Source organism: Urocitellus parryii, chromosome 9, assembly GCF_045843805.1.
Source record: "Urocitellus parryii isolate mUroPar1 chromosome 9, mUroPar1.hap1, whole genome shotgun sequence".
Lineage (NCBI taxonomy): Eukaryota > Metazoa > Chordata > Mammalia > Rodentia > Sciuridae > Urocitellus > Urocitellus parryii.
In genome coordinates, this window is record NC_135539.1 from 99,557,102 (window position 1) to 99,580,898 (window position 23,797).

Below are 23,797 nucleotides of genomic sequence, written 5' to 3' on the forward strand. Positions count from 1 at the left end.
AAATTAAATTTGTTGTAAACTTAAATAAATACACTGGTTGATAGGTATGTTAAAAGTCACTTTGTTTACTTAGATGTCTTTATTTAAAACATGGTTTTCATAGCTTGTTAGTGATTTTAAAAGGAAAGTTTGGTGGTCTCGTGTACTTGTCCTCCATTGCCAAGACCATGGCATCTTTGGTACAGCCAAGGCAAGGGCAAGATTCACAGCTCACTCTCTTCACTCATACCTGCCGACAGTGGCCACTTCACTAATCCACAGCAAATTCACACATGGTAGCATCCTTACTGGTAATATGCTCCTACAAAGAGGTTTGAATTGGGGGTAAAGACAAAACAGAAATTGGCAAACTTTAGGTATCCAGCAGATATGAAGGATCTCTTAGGCTGTCTCATTCTGACCCTCATGTTACACAATATACCAAGTAGCCAATTCAAAAGGCTGCATCATTTATGTGTACAGGGTGCCATCTAGGAAAGCGCAAGATCTGAAAAAGATTTACATTTGATTTCAGTCTTTGCTCCTGAGTGTTTGGCTTTCTAAGGAAAAAGATATTTTGGATAAACCACAGTCTGTCTGCTGTCTTCACACGATGCTGTCCCTCCTGAGCAAGATGAAAGGTAGGATGCTGCTCCATACTGTGTGTAGTTAACCATTCTCAGAATTTGGGCTGCTGTTCTTAGAAACAATATTTGGTGTTTGAAATACCACAGAAATAGGCAAGGAGGAGAGTTTTAATGAAAGAAGGCTATAGTGTACAAAACAATTCACTATAGGGATTCTTTTTGTATTAATAGAACAATTGTAATACATTTGAAGTATGCTTTATATGAAAATTAATTTTGTGTCATTATAAAATGTAACATGAGATGAATAACACATTTTCTTAACTCGGGCAAATTGAATAGTCTTTGGTGGAAGTAATTTTTTTTATTTTTTATGATTATCAGAACAATAATCTATTAAGATATTTGGTTAGTAATGATGAAAATATTGCAAATAGGGGTTTAATGTTGATTCAGAAACAAGATGACTAACAGTATAAAGAAATGGAATGTAAGTGTTCAAAATAAAATAGGTTATAAGATTTATCAGTTCATTCAGAAATACACCAATACATCTTTGTGAAATTTAGCTTTACACATGAAAGATAAGAAAAAAAAATAAACAAGATGAGAATTTACTTTGGACTTTTCTTCCTATCCCTCCAGTGGCCATTGATGAAACCTGGGATTCTCAGTCTGTGTCCCCTTGGTGGCAGCAGATGCGCATGGCCTGTATTCAGGCGGAGAACAACGGAGCTGCTCTATTATCTGCACATGTTGGGCATTCTGTTGCTGCACAGTTATCAAACAATATGACAGAGAAAAAAGTAAGTTGGCAAAGGTGTGGCTTTGCTCTGTACTTATCCATTTGGCAAAGAGGATGCTTTTCCTTTCCTGGGAATTCCTTTTCTTCAGTTTCATGGAATGTATGGAATTTAAAATATGTGTCCATCAGGTTCTTATTTGTTTAAAGTTTTTTTTGGGGGGAGGGGGGCTAATTTGGAGTGCTGCCCTCAATTTGTTTATTCAGATGTTGTACATACTTGAATTTAACATTTGCCACATGTCATAGGAGAAAAATGCTAAAATTGGAGGATAGAGAGCTAGCTCTGCCAGTAGCTATTGAGCTATGGTGAGTCCCTTCAAAGTGGTTCTCTAGCTTTAGTTTTCTCATCTAAAAGAGGTTTAGGGTTAGACTTTGTCTCAAGTTTATTCTTCTCAAGTTCTATGATTGTTTTACTCTTCACGCTTTTATAAACCTGCCCTTGAACAACTTAAGTTTCCTACTGACCTTTTGATTGAATGGTTTTTCCTTATCTCTTTAGAACTCAAATTTATATCTTAAAAAAAAAAAAACCAAAAAACCCTAACATCTCATATATTTCATGGAGGATACAATAGTTTTTCCTTGAGGATGTTCCATTAATTTGGAGAGACACCTAGGTAATTCTATGAAGATTCAATTAACTTTGGTCAGTCATAGTAGTTTATAGGCTAAATTTAATATTGCCAACTTGAGATGTTTTATAATGATGGAGAGAGGAAATTTCAGATATTTTTAAGTTAGACCGTGTATTCTGAAGAGATATCAGTATCCTGATATCTTTTCCAAAGAAGGCTTCCAAAGAAGGCTTAGAAAATTATTTGAAATGTACACTATACTGATTGAACCAGGGTCATTATTACAGTAGCCCTCTACATTGTCCCCTCAGTCTCCAGTCTACTTTTGACTCTCATATTTCATCTAGTCAAGTAGTATCATTGTGAAATAGCATCTGAGTGTTGTATTGTGATATATACTGTCTGTAATGTTTCAAGATAAAAATTTATTCAAGTTAATGTTGACCCAGAACATTTTCTATTAGTTTTCCCAAACAGTTTTGGGTACTGATTCAGAAGCCCTGACTGATTCCTGGGAGGCTCTTTCTCTTGACACTGAATACTGGAAACTCCTGCTGAAACAACTGGAGGATTGTCTCATACTCCAGACTCTGCTTCACAGCAAAGGGAGCAGCACTCGAAACTCCAAAGTGTCATCATTGCAAACTGAGCCACTTCCAAAGCTTTCTGTTAAAAAATTGTTAGAAGGAGGAAAAGGTAAGCAAAAATTTAGCATTTGCATTTATATTTTTACATTGTGAGATTTTTTTCTAAATTAATATTTACTAATTCTAGGTTTTAGTTAAAATAAAGCAATAAAGCATCTGTGGGACTCCCAGCTTTGTGGTTTTTTTTTTTTTTTTTTTTTTTGTGGTATTGGGAATTGAACCCAGGTATGCTCTACCACTAAGGTGTACCCAGTTCTTATATTTTGAGACAGTCTCTCACTAAGTTTCCTAGATTGGTCTGAACTTGGGATCCTCCTGTCTTAACTGTCCCAAGTAACAAGTCTGTGCCACCTCACCCAGCTGGGCCTCGGATCTTTGAATCTGTCCTCCTCCTCCTCCCTCTCCCATCTTAACCACTCCTAAGCATCTAATCTTACTCATCTTTCAAGGTCTGGCCATGTTCTCCTTCCTCTAAGAATTTTTTCCTCTTCCTCTGATAGTTTTTTTCTTCTTCCTCCTAATACCCACAGAATTTTATTCCTTGTTTTCTTTGTATTGTTTTTTCCTTACATATATTTTTATTTTTTATTGACTTGTAACAATGTATTTTTTTATGGGATACTGTGTGACATTTTGTTTATGATGTGTAATGACCAGATCAGCATAATTGGCATATCCATCACCTCTGACATCTTTCAGTTCTTTGTGTTGGCAGCATTCAAAATACTCTTTACTATTTTGAAATATACAATTAATTATTGTCAACCATAGTTACCCTACTCTGCTATAGATGGTTAGAAGTTATTCCTCCTCTCCAGTTGCTTGCCTGTGCCATTAATCATCCTCTCTGCATTGTCCCTCTCCTCCCCACAAGTTCCTGGTATCCACTCTTCATTCTACTCTCTTCATCCTCATATAAGAAAATACAATATTTGTCCTCTTATCTTACATACTGTTTTCTGCATGGAGTCATTAGGGTTCCTGTGCTTATATTTTGAAGGACCATAAGCATTGTACATTTTTTATTATCTTTGGGTGCTCACTCTTACCAGAAGTTTTGTTGGGCATTTCATAACAGGATGACTATTTCTAGGTTTATCCAGTATTTATAGATTTTTATTTAATTAATTCATTTTTTATGACTTGTGATAATTTTTAATGTTGTCCACATTCATAGATTTTGAATGTTTTTTTAGCTTGCATTTATAAATTTTTGAACTGTGTTGGTAACTGAACTATGTTGGTCATGTTGATTATTGATGACTGAATTTTTCCCACAAATATTACATAGGCAAATTAGTTTTCTATTCAAGGTACTATCGTATTTATTTTCCTGAGGAGACTTGATGATCACAATTGTGATTTAAATGAAAGTGTTTTTACAGGTATACTCATTTTTTGATCGGTGTTTGTTAAAATATCTTTTGAATTTGTACACATATAAAATTTATGGTATATAGTGTAGACATGCATGCATTTGCATTAAATTTATCTAATATTTTCTGAAAATATAAAGATGCCTTGAGATAGCAAATATCTCACTTGCCCTTGCCAGTTGAGTGATGGTCACTTTTCTATATATATATCACGACTTTTTGGGGTCACCTTCAGGTTTAAAACTGAATGTAGCACTTAGAAATTTTCCAAGGAAATACACATCATGCATTATAAATTTACTTCATTTATCAAGCACTACTGCTTATGTTTTAAATTCTCATTTTCTTTCTTGTCTCCAACCTGTAGGTGGCATTGCAGACAGTGTGGCCAAGTGGATATTTAAACAAGACTTTAGCCCTGAAGTATTGAAACTGGCTAATAAAGAAAGAGATGTAGAAAATCCAGATGAACCCAAAGAAGGTATTAACAGAGGTTTCTTTGAGGTGTCAGAGGTGGAGACGGACTTAGGAGCCATACCAGGTGATACACAAATAATGAGAAATATGAAATTGAGAGTAGAGAGGTGTGGTTGAGTTTTCATTAAGGAAATACCAACATCACCCGTCTCTTGTGACTTTCAGACTTGCTACGTTTAGCCTACGAGCAATTTCCTTGTAGCCTTGAGCTTGATGTGCTACATGCACACTGCTGCTGGGAGTATGTTGTTCAGTGGAATAAAGATCCAGAGGTAAGATTCTTGTTACCTCCTTCATGCTGATTTTGTTTCTGTGCTCATGCTGCATACGTGTGGGGGGCTCTTTAGTTACTGTTTCCCTGTTATCACAGCTCTGTATTAGCAACTCTGCCAGGACTTTTTCATATATGAATTCATAATACAGTAAACTATGAAGAATAGATTTTGTCATTATCTCCACTTTAGAGAAAACTAAGGCTCAAAGAAATTGAGTTCCCTGTCTAAGGATACGCTACTGAGTGTCAGAATTTAAGCATATATTTTTCTTTATTTAAAGTCAGCATACTTTGTTCCACTTCCTAGTTAGGTTGTAACAAGTATATTTTTAATTTTCTTCTGATTTTTTGCATTAGATAGCACCTACCTCAAATAATTTTTTTCCTGAGGTGCTGGGGATTGAACCAAGGGCCTCACCCATACTAGGCATGTCTTCTTCCCCAAGCTACATCCCCAGCCCAGAATATATTATAGTCATCATGATAAAAGTCAGAGTAAACATCTTAATAACAGCCTAGTATCTGATTGTTTAGATATTCTTTGTATGTTTGTCACTTCTCTTATATCTGCCTCAGATTCTAACAGTTTTAAAAACCCTACTGTGTACCGGGTGATTCTTGTCCAAGGTTATCCTTGTTGCCCTTGCAAACTCTGCTCAAGCTTAAATTTCCTCCACCACTCTTGATAGCCACCATCTCTTCTCTGGGCATTCATGGTCTAGAAACAGTATAGGGAGAAGATCCCAAACTTGGATTTGAGTTCCAGATGATTTGCTGACCAACATCTGGTGACTGACTAACACCTATGATCTTTTTCTATTTCAGTCTACTCCTTCCCATTAATGAAGGCACCAACCTTTCAGGGTTGATACCAGTATAGTAAAATGTAGAACGGTCTGGTGGATATTCTTCTTTGTCAATCAGTCCTTCACTTAGGGTTCCCTGGTTAGTGTTCTGGTAAATCATTTCCCTCAAAAATTCTTTATTGTCTTTATATCAAGTCACATCCTTCTAGAAAAATTCACAGGTGAACTATTTGCACTAATATATTAATACCAATATATTCTTCCTTCCTTCAAAAAACGTGTTATTTAATATGTAATCACTTAAAGAAAAATAGTAAAATGTAAATGATAATATAATTTTAAAAAGATACTAAAATGTAAGTAATTTAAATAAAAGACCATTCTTTGGTTAATTAAACCTTAACCAAAAAGTGATATCAGGGAATTTTCTCCTCAAGGCTCTCTAATTAAATGGCATATTTTTTTTTTTTTTTGCAGTCCATGACAAAAAGGATTGTTAACTAGAATTAGGACATAATTTCTAAAATCCAAATAAATTAATTTATGTCTGAGAAAATAACATTTAAGAAGAAAACACTACTGCATTTGTTTACAAATCAAAGTGGACATAGTTTGCACAGTGGACAGAGCTGACCTGGATCCCCATTGCCACTGTGTATAGCTGCTAATGATCATAGCACATAGCTAGTATGGCATTGGAAATGTCTCTGAACCCTATCCATTTGTTCCTGCTATAAAAATAGTCATCTTGAAGAGTTGCAGAAGTTTATAGAGGGGAAAAAAAAAGAATGTTTAGTGTCTGGCATTCATTAGAGTTATTATTAGCCATTATTAGAATTGCTTGCCTTTAAAATGACTGTTTTTTAAAAAAAAAAATTCATCTCCTTGTCCCATTTTAAACCCGTGTACCAGCTCCACCATTTCTCACACACAACACACACACACACACACACACACACACACAAACACACACACACATACACACAACTTACTTCCATAGGCTTAAAGTAATTGAAATTACTATTAGGGAATTTCTAACACCAGTCTGTTTTGCCAGTGGTGATGTGTTTAATCTGTGTACAGGGATACAGAATGAGAGTACAGATGGATAGTTTCACCAGGACTATATATTTTTTTAATTAGTTATAAAAACTACATATTTACACTCAAAGGAGAAGATACACTAATAGACTTATCTCTGAGGGTTTTTCTGTCAAAAGAGTCCCTCAAATAACAGATCTTGCAATATTTAAGGTTAGAGATGAGTATCATTTTTTTTATACATTTCTGTGTTTTTGAAATTGTTTACATTCTGTTCATTATCTGTACTCATTCTGTATTTGCATTTTAATTATCTGTACTCATTCTGCATTTGCATTTTAATATATCAACTTCTATGATTATAAAGAATTGAGTTTCAGACATCCCCTCTGATATTTCATTTTTCCTTTCTTGTTCTAATTTTTTTCTCCTTGGCACTTAGTGCTAACATACTGCATAATGTACTTAATGGTCATGTTCATTGTCTAGTATCCTTGCTAGAATGTAAGCTTAGTGAAGGCAAGGCTTTGGGTGTCTTGTTCAGTATAGTATGCCTGGTGCCTCAGACAGGACTTGCTTGGTGCATAGTAGATGCTCAATAAATATTTGTTGAATGATGAATGAATGACATTTGCAAAAGTGAACTTATTATATTCACGTCTGTGTGAAATTCAAGTATTAATTGGAGAGAGAACTGGATATACAAACCATAATGAATTTGAATCCAGATGTCAGCAAATATAGCCCTAGGACTTTCTAGGAATAACTCATTATACAGGTACTGTGAACTTATGAAGGACAATTGAAGTTTTCCTACAGAAAGTTACTTTTTATCCAGTAATTCCATGTTTTTATTGCAAACTTTAAACTTCTTAGAAAGCTTTATACAAAAGCTTATATAAACCATTGGTATTTGAAGCATCTAATAAATACACTTTTTTTCTTTTTTATTTCTATTTGTATATAAGGAAGCACGTTTTTTCATTAGGTCGATAGAACACTTGAAGCACATTCTTAATGCACATGTTCAAAATGGTAAGTAAACATGTTAAAAACATCACTGATTGGTTGAGAAGAGTCTTCTTCCTTTAATAGGAAATGAATCTTCAAATTCATATCTTATTAAATTCTTGTTTGTCCTACCACCTAATATATTACTATGTATTGCTATAGTGAAATAATGATTGTTTTACCTTCTTGGAAAAATGCTATTTAGAAGATGATGAGGGGGCTAGTATTTTCACCATCTATTTCCCAAGCTGAATGTCATGTCTATGCTGTCCAATTGCCAACTGTTTCAGAAATTTTAATGCCACCACTTAGCGAATATGTAAATATAAAGTCCAGATTTTTTTGTTTGGCTTAAATACATTTTTTTGCATTTTATTTTTTAATTTTATTTTAGTTGATGGTTACAATTTAAAAAAATCAGTCAGTGGACTATTTGATTATTGTCACTGTTTAGCTATTATGAATTAAGCTGGTCTCAACAATTTTGTATTCAAAATCTTGTACATTTTGTATTTATTTCTCTTGGGTATATAATCAGCAGGATTTCTAGATGATGGGTAGACACATATTTAGCCTCAGTAGAGTCTGCCAGTTTCCAGGTGCTTTTACCAATTTGTAATCCCATCAGGATTTGTTCTCTGTACATCCTCACCAACACTTGCATTGTCATTCAAACTTTTTTAACCATTCTGGTGGTTGTATGATGATACCTTATTGTGATTTTATGTTTCTGTTGTTATTCATGATGTAAATCTTCCCTTAACGCTTATTGACCATTTTGATATACTCTTTTGTAGCACTGTTCAGACTTTTAAAGATTTTATTAACTTTGTAAATTTTACCTGAGATATAAGAAATGATATCTGAATAAATAGCCCATATAGTGTAATAAGCTTAAGGAAGGCAATAATTTGTTCTGTAAGATGACAGTGAGGCTATATAAGCATTCCATTCACTACTATACTCTTCTGTGCTCTCTAGGCATTGCGTTGATGATGTGGAATACATTCTTGGTTAAAAGGTTTTCTGCTGCTACATACTTGATGGATAAGGTAGGGTATTTTTAAATTTTATGTAGTGACTTCTTATTTAGTTAGTTAATTTAGTGATAGTAGAAGGAATGTTTACACTGGGCCTTGTTAGACTCTGTTTTTATGTGATATTACATTTTACTTATGTTAAGTGGCATTTCATCTCACTGGGAATAATATACTATAAAAACCTCTTAACCTGGGGCTGGGTTGTGGCTCAGTGGTAGAATACTTGCCTAGCATGTCTGAGGCACTGGGTTTGATTCTTAGCACCACATATAAATAAATAAATAAATAAAGGTCCATTGACAACTATAAGATAAAATAAATCTCTTACCCAAAGGCATTCGGATGCCTGGTCAATTCAAACATTATTTTATCTTAAAATATATAAATATATACTTAACAATCTGTGTGTGTGGTGGTGGTGGTGGGTGCTGAGGATTAAATCCCGGGCCTCACTCATGCTAGGCAAGTTCTGCACCACAGAGTTACATCTCCAGCCCTGTTATTCACCAATCTTGACCAATCTTGAATATAGGGCCAAGGCAGATTCTTCGTATAGTGTTGATTACTGTTCTTGTTTGGTTTCTTGCATAAACCTCATCCATAATGCATTGCCTGTCATTTCTAGATCCTGGTTCTTTAAAGTTAGATATAATCTAAGTAAAAAATTTTTAGATTTTTTTTTATAACACATTCCCTAATTATTATCATTGTTTCTTCTAACAGACCTAGGAGTTCTTTATTCTTGTCCATAAATCTTTATAGAGCATTCACCACAGCATTCATATAAACAACTCACTTTAGTATTTATCAGTTATTTAATGAAATCATAATTACAATGACTTGTACAGGCAGCAGGAGATTTGAAGACAAACATAACATGTAAGCATAGACCTCAGCTGATGAGAACTGATGCTGCTCTTATACTGGAGAGTGGCCTCCTTGCCTCTTATAAAGCATTTTTGTTTGGCATCAGTTAAGTGGATGTCAAGAGAATCACCACTAGGATGAAAATATTTTTTTAAGTGTACAGCAATAGCCATCCTTGTATCATGAATAGATATTAAGGGTATTGTTCCCCATGGACATATTTTGTTTGATAATTTTTCCCACTTAAATCTAACCATTCTTGGGCTGAGGCTGTAGCTAAATGGTAGAAGAGCACATGTATGCACATAGCCTTGTTCAATCTTCAGCATTCCTCCCCTCAAAATCCTAACTAATTTCCCTCATGTTCACCTTTGTTACCTGTTTGATTATTATTTCTTAGAACTTGATTCTTTTGCCCTTTGTGATGATTATTTCTTGTTTTATCTCACTTCTGATTATCCCCCTTTTTTGAGATAATATTAATGGAAAGTATGTGTGTGTTACACAATTCAGTTTCAGTTGAATCTTACTAAGTATTTATTGAATCAAGGAAATCTTTCAGAGCTAGGAGTCTCTTGTTCACACATTTAATCCTCACAGTTTGATTTGTGTGAAAACAGTACTGATCTAGGAAGCAGGGAGTTTGTCATTATTCAATAAATCGTTCATTCAATAAATATTTATAAAGCATTATCTCTTATGTGCCAACGACTGTGGTAGGTTCTGTGATGGCACAGATGAAAGTCACAGTCCTAGCCCTACTGGAACCCAGTCTAAAAGACAGGTAGGGAATTGTGGGAGCCCTGAAGAAGTATGTAGCAAGACAAGGGGAAAGCTTCTGACTCAGATTTTGATAGATGAGTACATGTGAACCCGTAAAGAATGGATGAAAAAAAATGTGTTCCAGCAAAAAGTCCTGAAGAAAAGAGGCATCTTGTTGGATTCAGACTGTAAGTAGCTTCATGTGGCTGGAGCATAGGATGTATGTAGGAAGGGAGGAGATGCTGAGCAAGAATAGGTTTCTGTGCCGGCTTCAGGGTCTGGATTTTCTATTAGTATTTGCAAACTGCTTAGCATAGGTTCTGATTGGCACATACGGTGAGGGCTTGGTAAATGGAATCTATTGCTTGATATCAAAGATATTGTGGTAATTTTAAGATAAGAATTACATATTGGGGCTGGGCTTGTAGCTCAGTGGTAGAGTGCTTGCCTAGCATTTGTGAGACACTGGGTTCAATTCTCAGCACTGCATATTAAATAAATAAGCAAAATAAAGGCCCATCAACATCTAAAAGAATATATATATTATATTATATTATATAATATATATTATTAATTTTTAAAAGGATTATATATAATTTTTTTAAAGAATTACTCACTCAGATTTACATTGTAAAAGATGATTCTGGCAACTCTAGATAGGGCAAAGGGGAAAAGGGGAGGGAAGGGATGGGAGTAGGAAAGATGGTAGAATGCAGTGGTCATTATTACCCTAAGTACATGTATGAAGACATGAAGGATGTGACTCTACTTTGTGTACAACCAGAGATATGAAAAATCGTGCTCTATATGTGTAATATGAATTATAATGCATTCTGTAATAAATTAAAATTTTTTAAAAAATTACAAAAAAATGAAATTATGGCATTTGCTGGTAAATGGATGGATCTAGAGACTATCATGCTAAGTGAAATAAGCCAATCCCAAAAAACCAAAGGTCAAATGTTCTCCCTAATATGTGGATGCCAATACACAATAAGGGGAGAGAGAGGAAGAATAGAAGTTCACTGGATTAGACAAATAAAGGAGAGGGACTGGGGATAGGAAAAGGAAAGACAATAGAATGAATCTGACATAACTTTCCTATGTGAATATACCACAGTGAGTCTCACCATCATGTACATCCACAAGGATGGGGTCCTAATTAGAATAAGATATATTCCAGGCTTGTATAAATATATCAAAATAGTTTCTACTGTCATGTATAACTAAAAGAAGGGCAAAAAAAAAAGTTGGTTCTGGCAACAGCATAGAATATCTCATTAGATTTGGGATGGGCTGATCTAGTATTGCAGTAATCTTAGAGGGAAGGAGTGAAGAGCCTTTTGTACTAGAGTCCCTTCTCTGCTATCTCCTTTTAGTTTCTTATCAAGTAATGACCCTGAGGGTAGAACTTTTACCTCTCACCTATTACCCTATAGACATGTATAGTTGAATCTTAGTAGGTACTTATTGGATAATGAAAATCTTTCAGAGCTAGGATGTGACTACTATCTTTTGTTTCCTTCTAACTATTTAAAACTATTGTGTGTTTTTATCAAGCAAAATCAGTAGGTGCTTTTTTTTATTGGTGGCCTTAAGTTTTGCTCTAGCAACAGTTATTTATACAAAAAGAAATACAATTTTTTTGTACTTTTTTCTTCATATATAAAAAATATATGACTTATTTTTGAAAAGGATGATTTGTGAGCTCAGTGTGATATACTTTTAAGTTTTACCATAAAATTAATTGCATTACCTTTAGCAGAACCAACAGTTTATTAAGGAAACATTGCCATATTTTTTTAATGGTTGCATTTATAGTTTTTAAAGTGATACTTAAAATGTTGTGTAACCTAGTAGTGCATTTTAATTTAAATTACCAAATAATACAGCATTTTGTTTCTTTTGTTGTAGGTTGGCAAATCACCAAAGGATAGGTTATGCCGAAGGGTAAGTGAATCTCTCTTAACCAGAAGTATGGTTGTTAATCCTATATGTTCCATAGTACCTTATTAACTTTAGACGTGAACTTTGCCTTTTGTCAGTTTGATGACATATCAGGAGATTAGAAAAATGAAAAGTGAAGGCTATGTTAAGGAAACTGGTCATGAACTATGGCTTAGTTTAATTTACCTTTCCAGATTGTCGGGCTGTTTAAACTAAGTTTTCATACAGTGTGTCCAATTTTGGACTAGGGGCAGAAAGATAACCTTCTACCATTTATGTATAATTTTGCTCTACTTTGGAAATTTATAATAGAAAAATCCAACATCAAGTTGAAACAGATTCATATGAATAGTGAATTTTCTTTCTTTTTTTGGTGTGGGGGCGTGGGGTCCTGGGAATTGAAACCTGGGATGCCCTTCCACTGAGCCACATCCCTAGTCCTTTTATTCTTTCTTTTGAGTCAGGTCTCACTAAGTTGCTCAGGCTAGTCTGGAACTTATGATCATCCTATCTCAGACTGCTGAGTCACTGGGATTATAGGTGTGTGCCACCCCACCTGGTTGAGTAGTGAATTTGATGTGCCTAAATGTAATAACTATACAAATACAACATTGAAATTAAATGATATTCTTTTGTCATTGTTGTTTTCTTGTTTGTTTCTCCATACCTGTTACCTTCTATAATTTTTATTACAATACTGAAATAATGAGTGTGGCTACATCTGTTAAGGGTTAATTTGCATTCTGTTAATTAAGGAGACTAAACCCATTGAGTGGGAGGTAATTAATATATGAAGACCCTAATTAGGAATCTTCCAGCAAGGTGAAGACTCTGGAAGCCCTTACACTACAGGGCTTCTACTGTAAGACCTTGAGCAATTCTGTTTTTACCTCTGATTAATAGAATTGTTAATTAATTTGTTTATTTTGAATCAAATGGTATTCTGATCTGATTCACAGATGCTGGACTTGTATTTGAGGCCAGTAATTAATAGTGCCAGCTTTTGCCCAAATTTTTAGATTATTCTTATTACAAATAGCCTAAGAAATATCAGGACACCCAAATTCAGGCCTCAGTTCTTTAAAAAAAAAAAAAAAAAGTCACCATTGTCAAAGAATTCTGGTATATTCTCAAGAACATTGGTATGATTGGTGTGACCAGAGTTATGATTGTATGTTTGCATGTACATATAAATAAACACACTCTGAATTATGTACTTTGGGGATGTGAGGAACTTATTATTTGTTGCTTTCAAAAAAATTGTACCCGAATGCAAGGCCCCTTGGACAGACCCATTAAGGAATCATTGAGAAATATCTGTTGCCCACAGTATGAATCCAATATTTAGTTCTTGAGCTGGGGATTCTAGTTTTGTTTGGAGGATTCAGTTCAGTTCCTAAAAGATGTTCTGAAATCAGACCTGCCTGTTTTATTAGAACTTTTCAGGTGTGACTCTCACGTGTACTTTTTTTTTTAGTTGTTGATGGATCTTTATTTTATTTCTATGCAGTGCTGAGACTTGAACCCAGTGCCTCACACATGCTAGACAAGCACTCTACCCCTGAACCACAATTCAAACCTTCATGTGTACATTTTGCTATCTTCTGTGACTATTTGGCTAGCAAAGAACTATCTGTTTTTGTAATATACAAAGAACACTAGTTCTTGTGTACTTATTTGACCTGCATGCACTGAGATTTAGCCAGGGCCTTGTGCATTCTAAATGCATGTGCTACCACTGAGCTGTACCCCCAGCCCAGAACACTAAATTTTTAAAAAATGATAGTAGTACCACTTTTTGGTTGTACATGGACACAATACCTTTATTTTGTTTGTTTATTTTTATGTGGTACTGAGGATCGAATCCAGTGCCTCACACATGGAAGGCAAGTGCTCTACCACTGAGCCCCAGCCCCAGCCCAGTAGTACCACTTTTTAAAGCCAAATTTTAAAATTGTTTCGCTCTAAGAGTCTGAAGGAAGGAATTTAATTGTATTAATGCTTTGACTTCAAAACAACAGATGTGTTGTTTTTCTGATAGTTTTTCTATAGAGGCTAATTATATTCCTTTTTAAAAATAGGATGTGGGGATGAGCGACACAGCAATGACATCATTCCTGGGCTCCTGCTTGGATCTTCTTCAGACTTTAATGGAGGTAAAAGAGGTGTAGTTTCATTTTGAACAGCTCCTAAGATATTAACTATTCTGAAAGTTATTGGACTTAAGAAAGGACTATTATAATGAGATTATTTTCATTTATTCTCTTCTAAATTTTGACTTATAACTAAAAGATAGCAATGTTCCTTATTAAATTCTTACTGGAATTAGACTTTGTCTTTTTAATTACAGTTGGATAGTGTAGAATGTGAGTTTGCACATTGCTGTTGATAAACTCATTAGGATATTTGTAAGAAGTTTTTTTCTCCAATTCTTAACATAGCCCTCCATTCTCAAAATCCTTAGGCAGACATTAGCAGGGATGAAATACAAGTGCCTGTCCTGGATACTGAAGATGCTTGGCTCTCTGTAGAAGGACCTATCTCAATAGTGGAGCTGGCCCTTGAACAGAAGCACATCCACTACCCACTAGTGGAACATCATTCCATCCTGTGCTCTATCTTGTATGCAGTCATGAGGTTTTCTCTGAAGACAGTGAAGCCACTTTCACTTTTTGATAGTAAGGTAAGTTCTCAAAGAATTTCAGAGTTATTTTGGAATTTCAGGGTTAGCAGGTATATGGATTTTCTTATTGAATAGAGGTTGTTCAGTACTTTTATGACTTACATAGGATAACTTGTTGTGAGGCTCCAGGTCCTTATTTCCTTCCTGATTCCATTCCATCCTTTAGAGTGTTGCCCTCTCAGCTGTCTTCTCATTCTTTGTATTCTCCCTTGATAGACTCATTCTCTACCATTTGATTATCTCAAGACCTGACCTATTCTCAGAGTTTGAGGCATGTATTTCTATTGGACATTTTTCTTTGAGTGTCCTAAGGGATTTAGGACACCTCATATCTAAAATATATCTTTGGACCTTCATCCCATTCTGCCCCTCACCTAAACTTGCCATTCCTCCCTGAATTCCTGGCTTGGATAATTGGTAATTAATATCATAATTTGTGAACTGGCACACACTAGAAACCTTGAAGTTATCTGGTTCAGTTCCTGGTTTCAAGCCCGTTTACTTCATTATACATGCATTCTTAAAAGTTCTTCCTTAAATCCTACTAATCCATTTCTGTCCATCACCGTTCCCCTAGCTCAGACCTCCTCATCTGTCCCTTGACTGTTAGAACAGCTCCCTTCTAATGACCCTGCTACCAATTCTTTCTTAAAACCCATGCTGCAAAACATAGGTCATCGAATCATTTTGGTTCTCTTCTTAAGGCTTTTTGACATTGTTGAAGGATCAAGTCCAAACTTATTAGTAGAACATAACCTTCATAGTTTGGCTGCTGTGAATAATAAAACCATTTCCTCCTCCCCCACACAGGTGCCAATGAAAAAGACAGGATTCCAACAAATGGAGATAAAAATGTCAATTTCTTTTCTTTCTTGGTACATTATAATTAATAGTGGAATTCATTACGCCATATCTGAACATGCACATATTTTGAACAATCTCATTCCCCAGTACCCTTCTACTTCCCTCCCTCCTCTCCTAATCTGTGCACTCTATTCTACTATCTCATACACATACATACATACATACACACCCACACACACACAGTTGAGATTCATTGTGCTATAGTCACATGTGGACATACCATTTAGTAGATTTCATCTCCAGTACTTCCCCATGCCCTCATCTCCTTCCTCCCTCTTGATTGGTCTTTTGTTCTCCCTTCTATTTTTGTGAGATCCCTTTTTTTTTATTCCTTCTCTTTTTTTCTCTCTAGCTTTCACATATGAGAGAAAACATTTGACCTTTAACTTTTCTGCATCCAGCTTATTTCATCATAACATGCTGTTCTTCAGGTCCATCCATTTACCAGCAAATGACATAGTTTCATACTTTCAGTCTTTTAAATAATCTACTATGTAAATACTACAAACTTTTTACTGATAGGCTTAAGCTGTGTTCTCTATTCTAGCTTCTATCAGAAAGTGGGCTCATTTCACCTTTCTATCAGACTTGCATACTCAAGAACAGGCAGTGGGTCCCCTGCAGACCTCCCGGGGTACTTGACTCTGTAGGAACTCAGGATGTGTTTGTTCTCTCTTCATTAGGGAAAACAAGGACATTGAGTATTCAGCTCCTTCTTTTAAATTCACCAGTCCATGTGGGGAAGAGTGAGTAAGGGTGGAGCAGGATACCTGGAATGTCCTTCTAATGGGAATGCCATGTGGAAACAAGGAGAAAGGAGGCTTCACACAGCCCTAACTCACCTTTATTGCCCTATCAGCCATTCTTTTCTTGTACCATGTGCTGTAGTCACTGCTAACCACCACCCTCCATTCCTGAGAAACTGAACATTTTTATCACGTGTCTTCACTTGTGTTGTTTAATTTTCACATGCAACTATTTTAAATGGCTCCTGTTTACTCAGTTTATCACTAAAGGATCATTCCTTCAAAGTTTTTGTCTTTGCCCCTTGAACTTACCCCCTCTTTCTCAAGTCTGTGTGCCATTCCTGGTACATAATAAGACCTCAATTAATGTTCAATACATTTGTAATTAGGAGATGTTAAAGAAAAGTGCCATGGCAACAGTGTGCAGAATAGACTGGAATATGTAGCGTACAGAGTTTGGAAAACCAACAGAAGTCATGGAGAGGATGTGGACTGAGAAGAGGTTGTAAAAATCATGGAGGGATTTGGAGGAATCAGTAATCTAGTGACAGACTGGGTATAGTGCCAAAGGAGATGGAAGGGGTTACAGTTAAATCAGCAACATTTAACATTTAGATTCCACTAGTTAGGCTGGGGGTGTAGCCCAGTGGTGCAGTGCACACTGAGTCTGCACAGGCCCTGGGTTCAATCCCTAGCTGGAGGGAGGGAGAGAGGGAGGGAGGGAGGAAGGAAAGGAGGGAGGGAGGGAGGGAGGAATTCAGGTAAATACCAAGTTTACTTTTGAAAGAAAGACTAGGGGAAGTCTCATGACCAATTTTAATCTTCCTATAAAATAATAAGCATTAGATGTGTATGTACTGCTTTTGAATAAATTGATATATCTTTTACTTGAAATTGTAAAAGGAAAAAGTACTTAAAAGAAAAAAGAATAGGAAATACTAAAATTAGGTGCCTAGCTCAGTACTTTCCAAAAAGGGACTTTGTGAAACCAGAACAATCCAGAACTGGACAAACACAGTGATGGGGTGTCAGTTTTACCCTGTAGCATGCCAAGATGACTCTGAACTATGTGGCTGTCATCTATAAATAGAAAGGCAGTATGGTTTTCTGGCTAGCAAAAAAAGAATCTCATTAGCTAAATTAGAATTATTTAGTCTGTCTGAGCCTCTATTTTCTCATTTAGAAAGTGGAGATGTTTCTAGTGCCTACTTCTGATTAATGAGAGTTAACTGACATATTCAACATGAAGTACTTTGTAGTTCCTGAAAAACAGTAAATAATAAATGATATGATTATAATCTCTGAAATCTAAGACTAGTAGGTGGGAACTGCATAGTAATAGATTGTGATGAGTATGTGGAAAAACTTTTAACAGTGGTGCCCAGGAATGTTGCCCTGGGAATTTTGTGTGTCTCATCACTGAAGAGTGAGTAGCTTTAACCTGCTTGGCAGTCAAACTGCACCAGTGACCTAGAATCATAATAGGTATGGAAGGTACTAGAAGATATCTGGAATGACTTGTTTGTAAAAAAAGAAACAGTAACCCAGATGGTGGGGTCATTGCCTGAGGTAGTGGCAGCAGAAGTGGTGGGGCTGGAGCTAGATCATGGTCTTCCAACTTAAAGGCCAATGCTCTTTGCTGTTTCCTGTCAAGGAACTTCTGAAATGATATTTTCTGATATTCTGTTTTAATTATTCAGACACATCAATTCTCAAACAACATAATTTTAAACAATTCAACGTATTTTTAAAAAGGATTCAGAGTATACACTATTCCTATGTTTTATTTATCTGTTGCTACTCAACAAATGATCCCATTTATTATCCCAGTTGTTATGGGTCAGGAATTTCCCTTATCTAGGCATCTCTGATGTAGTCTGTCATAAGGCTGTAGTCAGGTGTCGACCACAAAAAGGCTTCACTGGGGTGACTGTTGGCAGGATTCAGTTCTTTGTCATGTGTGCTTATTTAAGGAGAAAATAAAAGCACCATGAATTATTTGTGATTAAAGAGTTTAGCTTTTTAATCTTGCCCTTTTTTCCCTGAATAATCTATACTCATCACTTTTTTTATCTCTTTAGGGAAAAAATGCATTTTTCAAAGACTTAACTTCAATTCAGTTATTACCCAGTGGGGAAATGGATCCAAATTTTATTTCTATACGACAACAGGTAAATTCTAGTTATTGGATTTCATTCTTGTTTCTTGGGGGGCAGGGGAACAATAAAGCAAAAATCCAGCTGACCTTTATAATGATGGCCACTTTCAAGGTAATGCTTGACAGCTAGTTTCCCTTTAAATTGTGTGTTCCTTTTTTGGTAATGAAAACAGTTTTTAATGGAAGAGCCACTCTTAGTTGATAAAAAAGTTAATAATTTCCTTGATTTAGGTCTTTTTGAATTAATCATGCTAACAAGACACTGCTCTATCTCCTTCTCCATTTTCAAGTTCTTACTGAAAGTTGTCAGTGCAGCTGTCCAGTCCCAGCATTCAGTGACAAAGGAGAGAGATCCCTCAGAAGAGGCAGCAGACATTCCTGGGAAGGATCAAGATTGGCCAGTTCTAGCCGTGGATCTAGCCCATCACCTTCAAGTTAGTGAAGATGTTGTTAGGAGGCATTATGTAGGGGAGCTCTACAACTATGGAGTTGACCACTTAGCAGAAGAGGTAATTATGACGCCATGAAGGCTAACTGGGCTCAAGTTATAAATTGTTAATTAGAATAACAAATCAGTAGAATTTCTAATAAAGCTTTTTTTTTTTTTAGTTGTAGATGGACACAATACTTTTGTTTTATTTATATATTTCTATGTGGTGCTGAGAATCAAACCCAGTACCTCACACATCCTAGGCAAGTGCTCTTCCACGGAGCCATAACCCCAGCTCTCCAATATAGCTTTTTGTTCTTCCTTTTGTTGGAACTTTTAGGTACAAAAATAGAATAGAATATTAAAATATAAAACTATAATCAAATAAATTCCTATAGTATGCTAGGCCTGTTCTGTGTGTAAGTACAGCAATGAGCAAAGGATCCAAGGCTCTTTCTGCATGGAATCAATGTTTGCTGAACATTCAGAAAAGCTCCTAATTTTTGTATTGAGTGAGGAGTGCTATAAGAAAAATAAAAAGCATCATATGAATACATATGGACTACTACAGTAGAGTGTGGGGGTCAGAGAAAATGAAATTCAGACTGAAGTCCAAAGGATATAAAGCAATCAGTCATTTAAAAACCTGGGGTAACAGTGCTTAAGACAAGAGTAGCAAATGTGTAAGGCCCTGAGATTGGAACCAGCATGGCCAGGACCAAAAGGGCCAGTGTGGCTGCCAGACTTAGTAAGCAAGGAGCAAAAATGTATGAAATGAGGAGGGGATGTTGGCAGGGGCCAATCACAGTCAGTATCCTAACCCATTATTATTCTCAGAACATTCAAAAGTCATTGAAGGTTGTAAGTAGTCATGATATGATCTAATGTAATTCCCTTCCTTTGCCAAGTGGTTGGAAACAAGACCTTATGTAGTCATGCTGAATTGAAACTAGGTGATGAGGGGCTAAGGAAGTAGCTCAGGGGTAGAACTTGCCTAGCACACTTGGGTTTGCTAGAACTTGGGTTTGAGCCCTAGGACTGTCAAAAACGAGGAGTGGGGAAGGTGGTGAGGGAAAAAAATGAGCTGGTCACCAACTTGGAGTTAAATGCTATTTGATTTATATTATACTTTGATTACATACACAAGCTCAAAAACAAACTAGGATCTATTTCTTCATCCACAGCCTCCTTTTCTACAAAAGATAAATTGGTTAGCTCTTACTACATTATTTCTCCATGTCCACATTCTCAGGCCATTCTACAGGTTCATGATAAAGAGGTCCTCGCCTCTCAGCTGCTAGTGTTGACAGGGCAAAGGCTGGCTTATGCTCTTCTCCACACCCAGACAAAAGAAGGGATGGAGCTGCTGGCCAGATTGCCACCCACACTCTGCACTTGGCTGAAGGCAATGGTAAGTACAACAAAGGAAATTAGGCAGAAAGAAGATCATTGGGTATTTTACTAGATGAATGTTTAGTAGAATTTATGAAGAAAATTTAAATTACATGTTTAATTCACCTAGTTCCAAACAAAAAGTATTTTTATTGGGAAAAAAATTCTTTAATTCTTAAGTTTATATCAGTTATTTTTTGATTGCATATAACTAATGGATTATATTTTTGTCCCATTTACAGAACCCCCAGGATCTTCAAAACACTGAAGTGCCAATTGCAACAACAGCTAAACTAGTAAATAAAGTAATTGAGCTTTTACCAGAAAAACACGGGCAGTATAGTCTAGCCTTACACCTCATTGAAGCTGTGGAAGCCATATCCATTCCTTCTTTGTGACACTTATCTACTGAAAGTAGTCTAAAATTGTGTGACTATAACATGAATTACTGCATGGTTATTTTACATAGTAAGATCTGAAATTTTATGGAATATGTTGGGGGTTTTTTGGTAAAATAAATAAAAATATATATTACTTTTAAAAAGTGCAATCCTGGTTAAATCCCACTTCTTTGGTTAATACTGAAGATAAAATACAAATATTATAGTAATACAGATGTTTTACTGTTTATTTTTAATTCAAACGCGTAAGTAGCTTTATTGTTAAACTTTGCTATTTAAAATTGGTTTTAATTTACAGATTATGTTCTTATTATTAATAAGATTCTATATTTCATACCTAAAAAGTTATTGTGATTAAATGTGTTCATGTATACTCCCCATCAGCAAACTTAGAGAAAGCTCCCACTTTCCCTTATGAAATGTTTAGGAAATATGTTCCTTATCATGCTTAATCCCATAGTAGCTGCACCTGGGAGTTCTGGGTGCTGACAGGTTCCTTTCCCAAAGGTGCTGCTGATACCATCAGAGGAGGAAGAATGGATGGGTTCAGGATCATCAGTAGGGACCCTGGATAGAACCCTTAACCTGTTGTAATTGCCAAAATCGATAATCTGAAATTCTAACAATGCAACAAAATCAGTTACAATGTAAATTAAGATTTGCTTTTTGCCAAGTTGCAAAGTTGTATCCACATCAGGTAATTGTAAAAAATGTATTATCTTGTAAAACATATATATATATATAAAGAGGGGAGGATACTAAAAATTTTAAGTCCAACTTTATTTTTCCTACAAGTGTTTAGAAATATCTGCTTCTGGGATTTGGTAATGTTATCTGTCCTTGGGAACATTACAGAAAAAAAAATGCATAGTGATATTACAGCTTTAGCAAACCTACCTCACAGATGAGTTGAGAGGATAAAATACAGTGAATTTTGTACCCTATAGTGCCTAGAGCAGTCCAAGTGCTAAATAAATATTTACTAATTAAGACCAAACTAACCAAAAGTCTGTAAAAAGTGCTTTGAGCTCTACAGATACCAAGAATTTATTATGGTATGTCTTTGGAATGTAGCCTTATAGTACAATTGTTGATATCTGTCATGGACAACAGTTGTTATTCATAGTGACTCATTGTGTCCAAAAGTTTATTTCTTCACTCCCTTGTAAGAAGCCAACTCTAGCATTGTGCAAAGTTGAGAAGAATGGCCTTCAGGGATATAAAGAAAAAAAGATCTGGTGTTTTGAGAATATTCTAGTGTGAATTATTTTTCCACTAAGGATCACATCCAAATAAGAACTTAACTAGATTAAAAATAATGGTTTAAGTGACTATCAATTTTCAGATCTTAAAAGAAAAGTGCTTTAAGATGTGATGTTTGGGGCGTGTCTTGTGAGCCGAGGTGCATGTTGTACAGGGTAACAGCACTGGAGAGGGCCTGAAGCTAGTCCAGCCTCTCAGCCTCTGCTTGGATCTCCACACCCCAGGTAGCCACATTCTAGGATTCCTATGAATACATCTAGCTTTATATAATCACCTGTAACATGTATTCTACAACATTAGTTTTTCCTGAGATTTTTTGGAAATACTTAGAGAGTAATATGAATTTAGAAGTTTGGTTAAAGAAACTTGGAGTTAAAGGCATTTTAAAAATTGAAATCCTCTCAATTCCATTATCACTTTTTGGAGGGGTACTGAGGTTACATATCAAGTATGAGACTTGCTGAGAAGCAGCAGCTGAAATATGGCTCACAGAACCTTAACACAAATCACTGAGTTTCTAATTAGATTTATCATCTGAAAATTTAAAATTCGTAGATTTTTCAAATTTAGTTTTATGGTTAAAAGCAGTTAAATATTTTACTACTTAATTAAGGGCTTTTAAAATAAATCTGATAATAAAGAAAAATAAGTACCTATGTATACATTCTGTAACAACAAAAAGAGGAATGAGATTTTATGTAGAATGGGTGATTAACTAAAAACAAAGGTTTGGTGACCATCACTGTAATTACTGGTAAGCCAATAACTGGTAGTGTCCTCCTAGATATACCCCTCCACTTTTCCTTATTACATACACATTTTTTTACCTTGTTAAATTAATTCTATTATATAATATTAAAGAGAACACAGGTGTTCAAAAATCATAACTTCTATATTACAGATTGTGTTTTTAGATGTAGAACTAGAGAGGCCAGGATATATGTAGATAAAGGGGTACAAAATGTGTCATACTTTTACAGAAAGAAGTTTCACCCTTGTTATAAAAATTCATCTAAGGTCAAAGCAAACACTAACATTTACATTGCTTTTTTAAAAAAATCAATTACAACTTAAAATAATAGAAAACATTCTATAATCCTAAGATTACACTAATATAACATTCACCTAGAAGTTGCTGTGGTCCATTTCATTTGTAAAAGAAGATATTTTTACAGTACACTATAGCAACAGTAAAAGCCCCCTCTCACCGTAACAAGAATTGGTTTGCTGGGCTCTTTAGACTTCTGCTCAATAGATTAGCCATCCTTAGACTTTAATCCAATACTGGATTGTTTATAAAATGCTCTTATTTATCTAGTGTAATGTAAGTAGTGAAATTCTGTATATACTGCTGTTTTTCTGTATTCATTATTGTGAACTTGTGTATATTAATGAAATAAATCCTCTGCTTTCAAGTTGTTTTCTTAACATTCATAAATGTAAGTTTTGGTTTGTTTGTTTGTTGGTATTAAGACATTTTGTCCCTTCTTGAATAATAAACTTAGTGATGTTTTTCTTTCCAATCCAAATCAAAAAGTAAGCCATTTTTAAAAACTCCCATTTTTGGTAGTGGACAGAATGATGCTTTTTAACTCTTAGGGGAAATACACCTCTGCTGATCCCTTTCAAAACCACATTTTGTCATTTGATATTCACAATTTCGCAC

The 23,797-nt window shown here is 35.3% G+C and overlaps 1 protein-coding gene across 3 annotated transcripts in view; it reads left to right on the forward strand.

The window, feature by feature from the left end:
- Rab3gap2 (RAB3 GTPase activating non-catalytic protein subunit 2) overlaps window positions 1–23,721 on the forward strand; it is a 103,747-nt gene extending 80,026 nt beyond the window's left edge. For 2 of the 3 annotated variants that reach the window (XM_077802831.1, XM_077802832.1), the window contains exons 22-35: window positions 515–620; window positions 1,212–1,372; window positions 2,411–2,642; window positions 4,337–4,510; window positions 4,612–4,718; window positions 7,536–7,602; window positions 8,560–8,630; window positions 12,162–12,197; window positions 14,276–14,350; window positions 14,659–14,877; window positions 18,569–18,658; window positions 18,936–19,154; window positions 20,328–20,486; window positions 20,710–23,721. In XM_077802831.1, the coding sequence (XP_077658957.1) occupies window positions 515–620; window positions 1,212–1,372; window positions 2,411–2,642; window positions 4,337–4,510; window positions 4,612–4,718; window positions 7,536–7,602; window positions 8,560–8,630; window positions 12,162–12,197; window positions 14,276–14,350; window positions 14,659–14,877; window positions 18,569–18,658; window positions 18,936–19,154; window positions 20,328–20,486; window positions 20,710–20,865 (1,872 nt within the window). In that variant the 3' untranslated portion in view covers window positions 20,866–23,721. The remainder of the gene's footprint in view (window positions 1–514; window positions 621–1,211; window positions 1,373–2,410; window positions 2,643–4,336; window positions 4,511–4,611; window positions 4,719–7,535; window positions 7,603–8,559; window positions 8,631–12,161; window positions 12,198–14,275; window positions 14,351–14,658; window positions 14,878–18,568; window positions 18,659–18,935; window positions 19,155–20,327; window positions 20,487–20,709) is intronic. The other variant, XM_077802833.1, reaches the window with a different exon arrangement.
- Window positions 23,722–23,797: the final 76 nt, after the last annotated feature.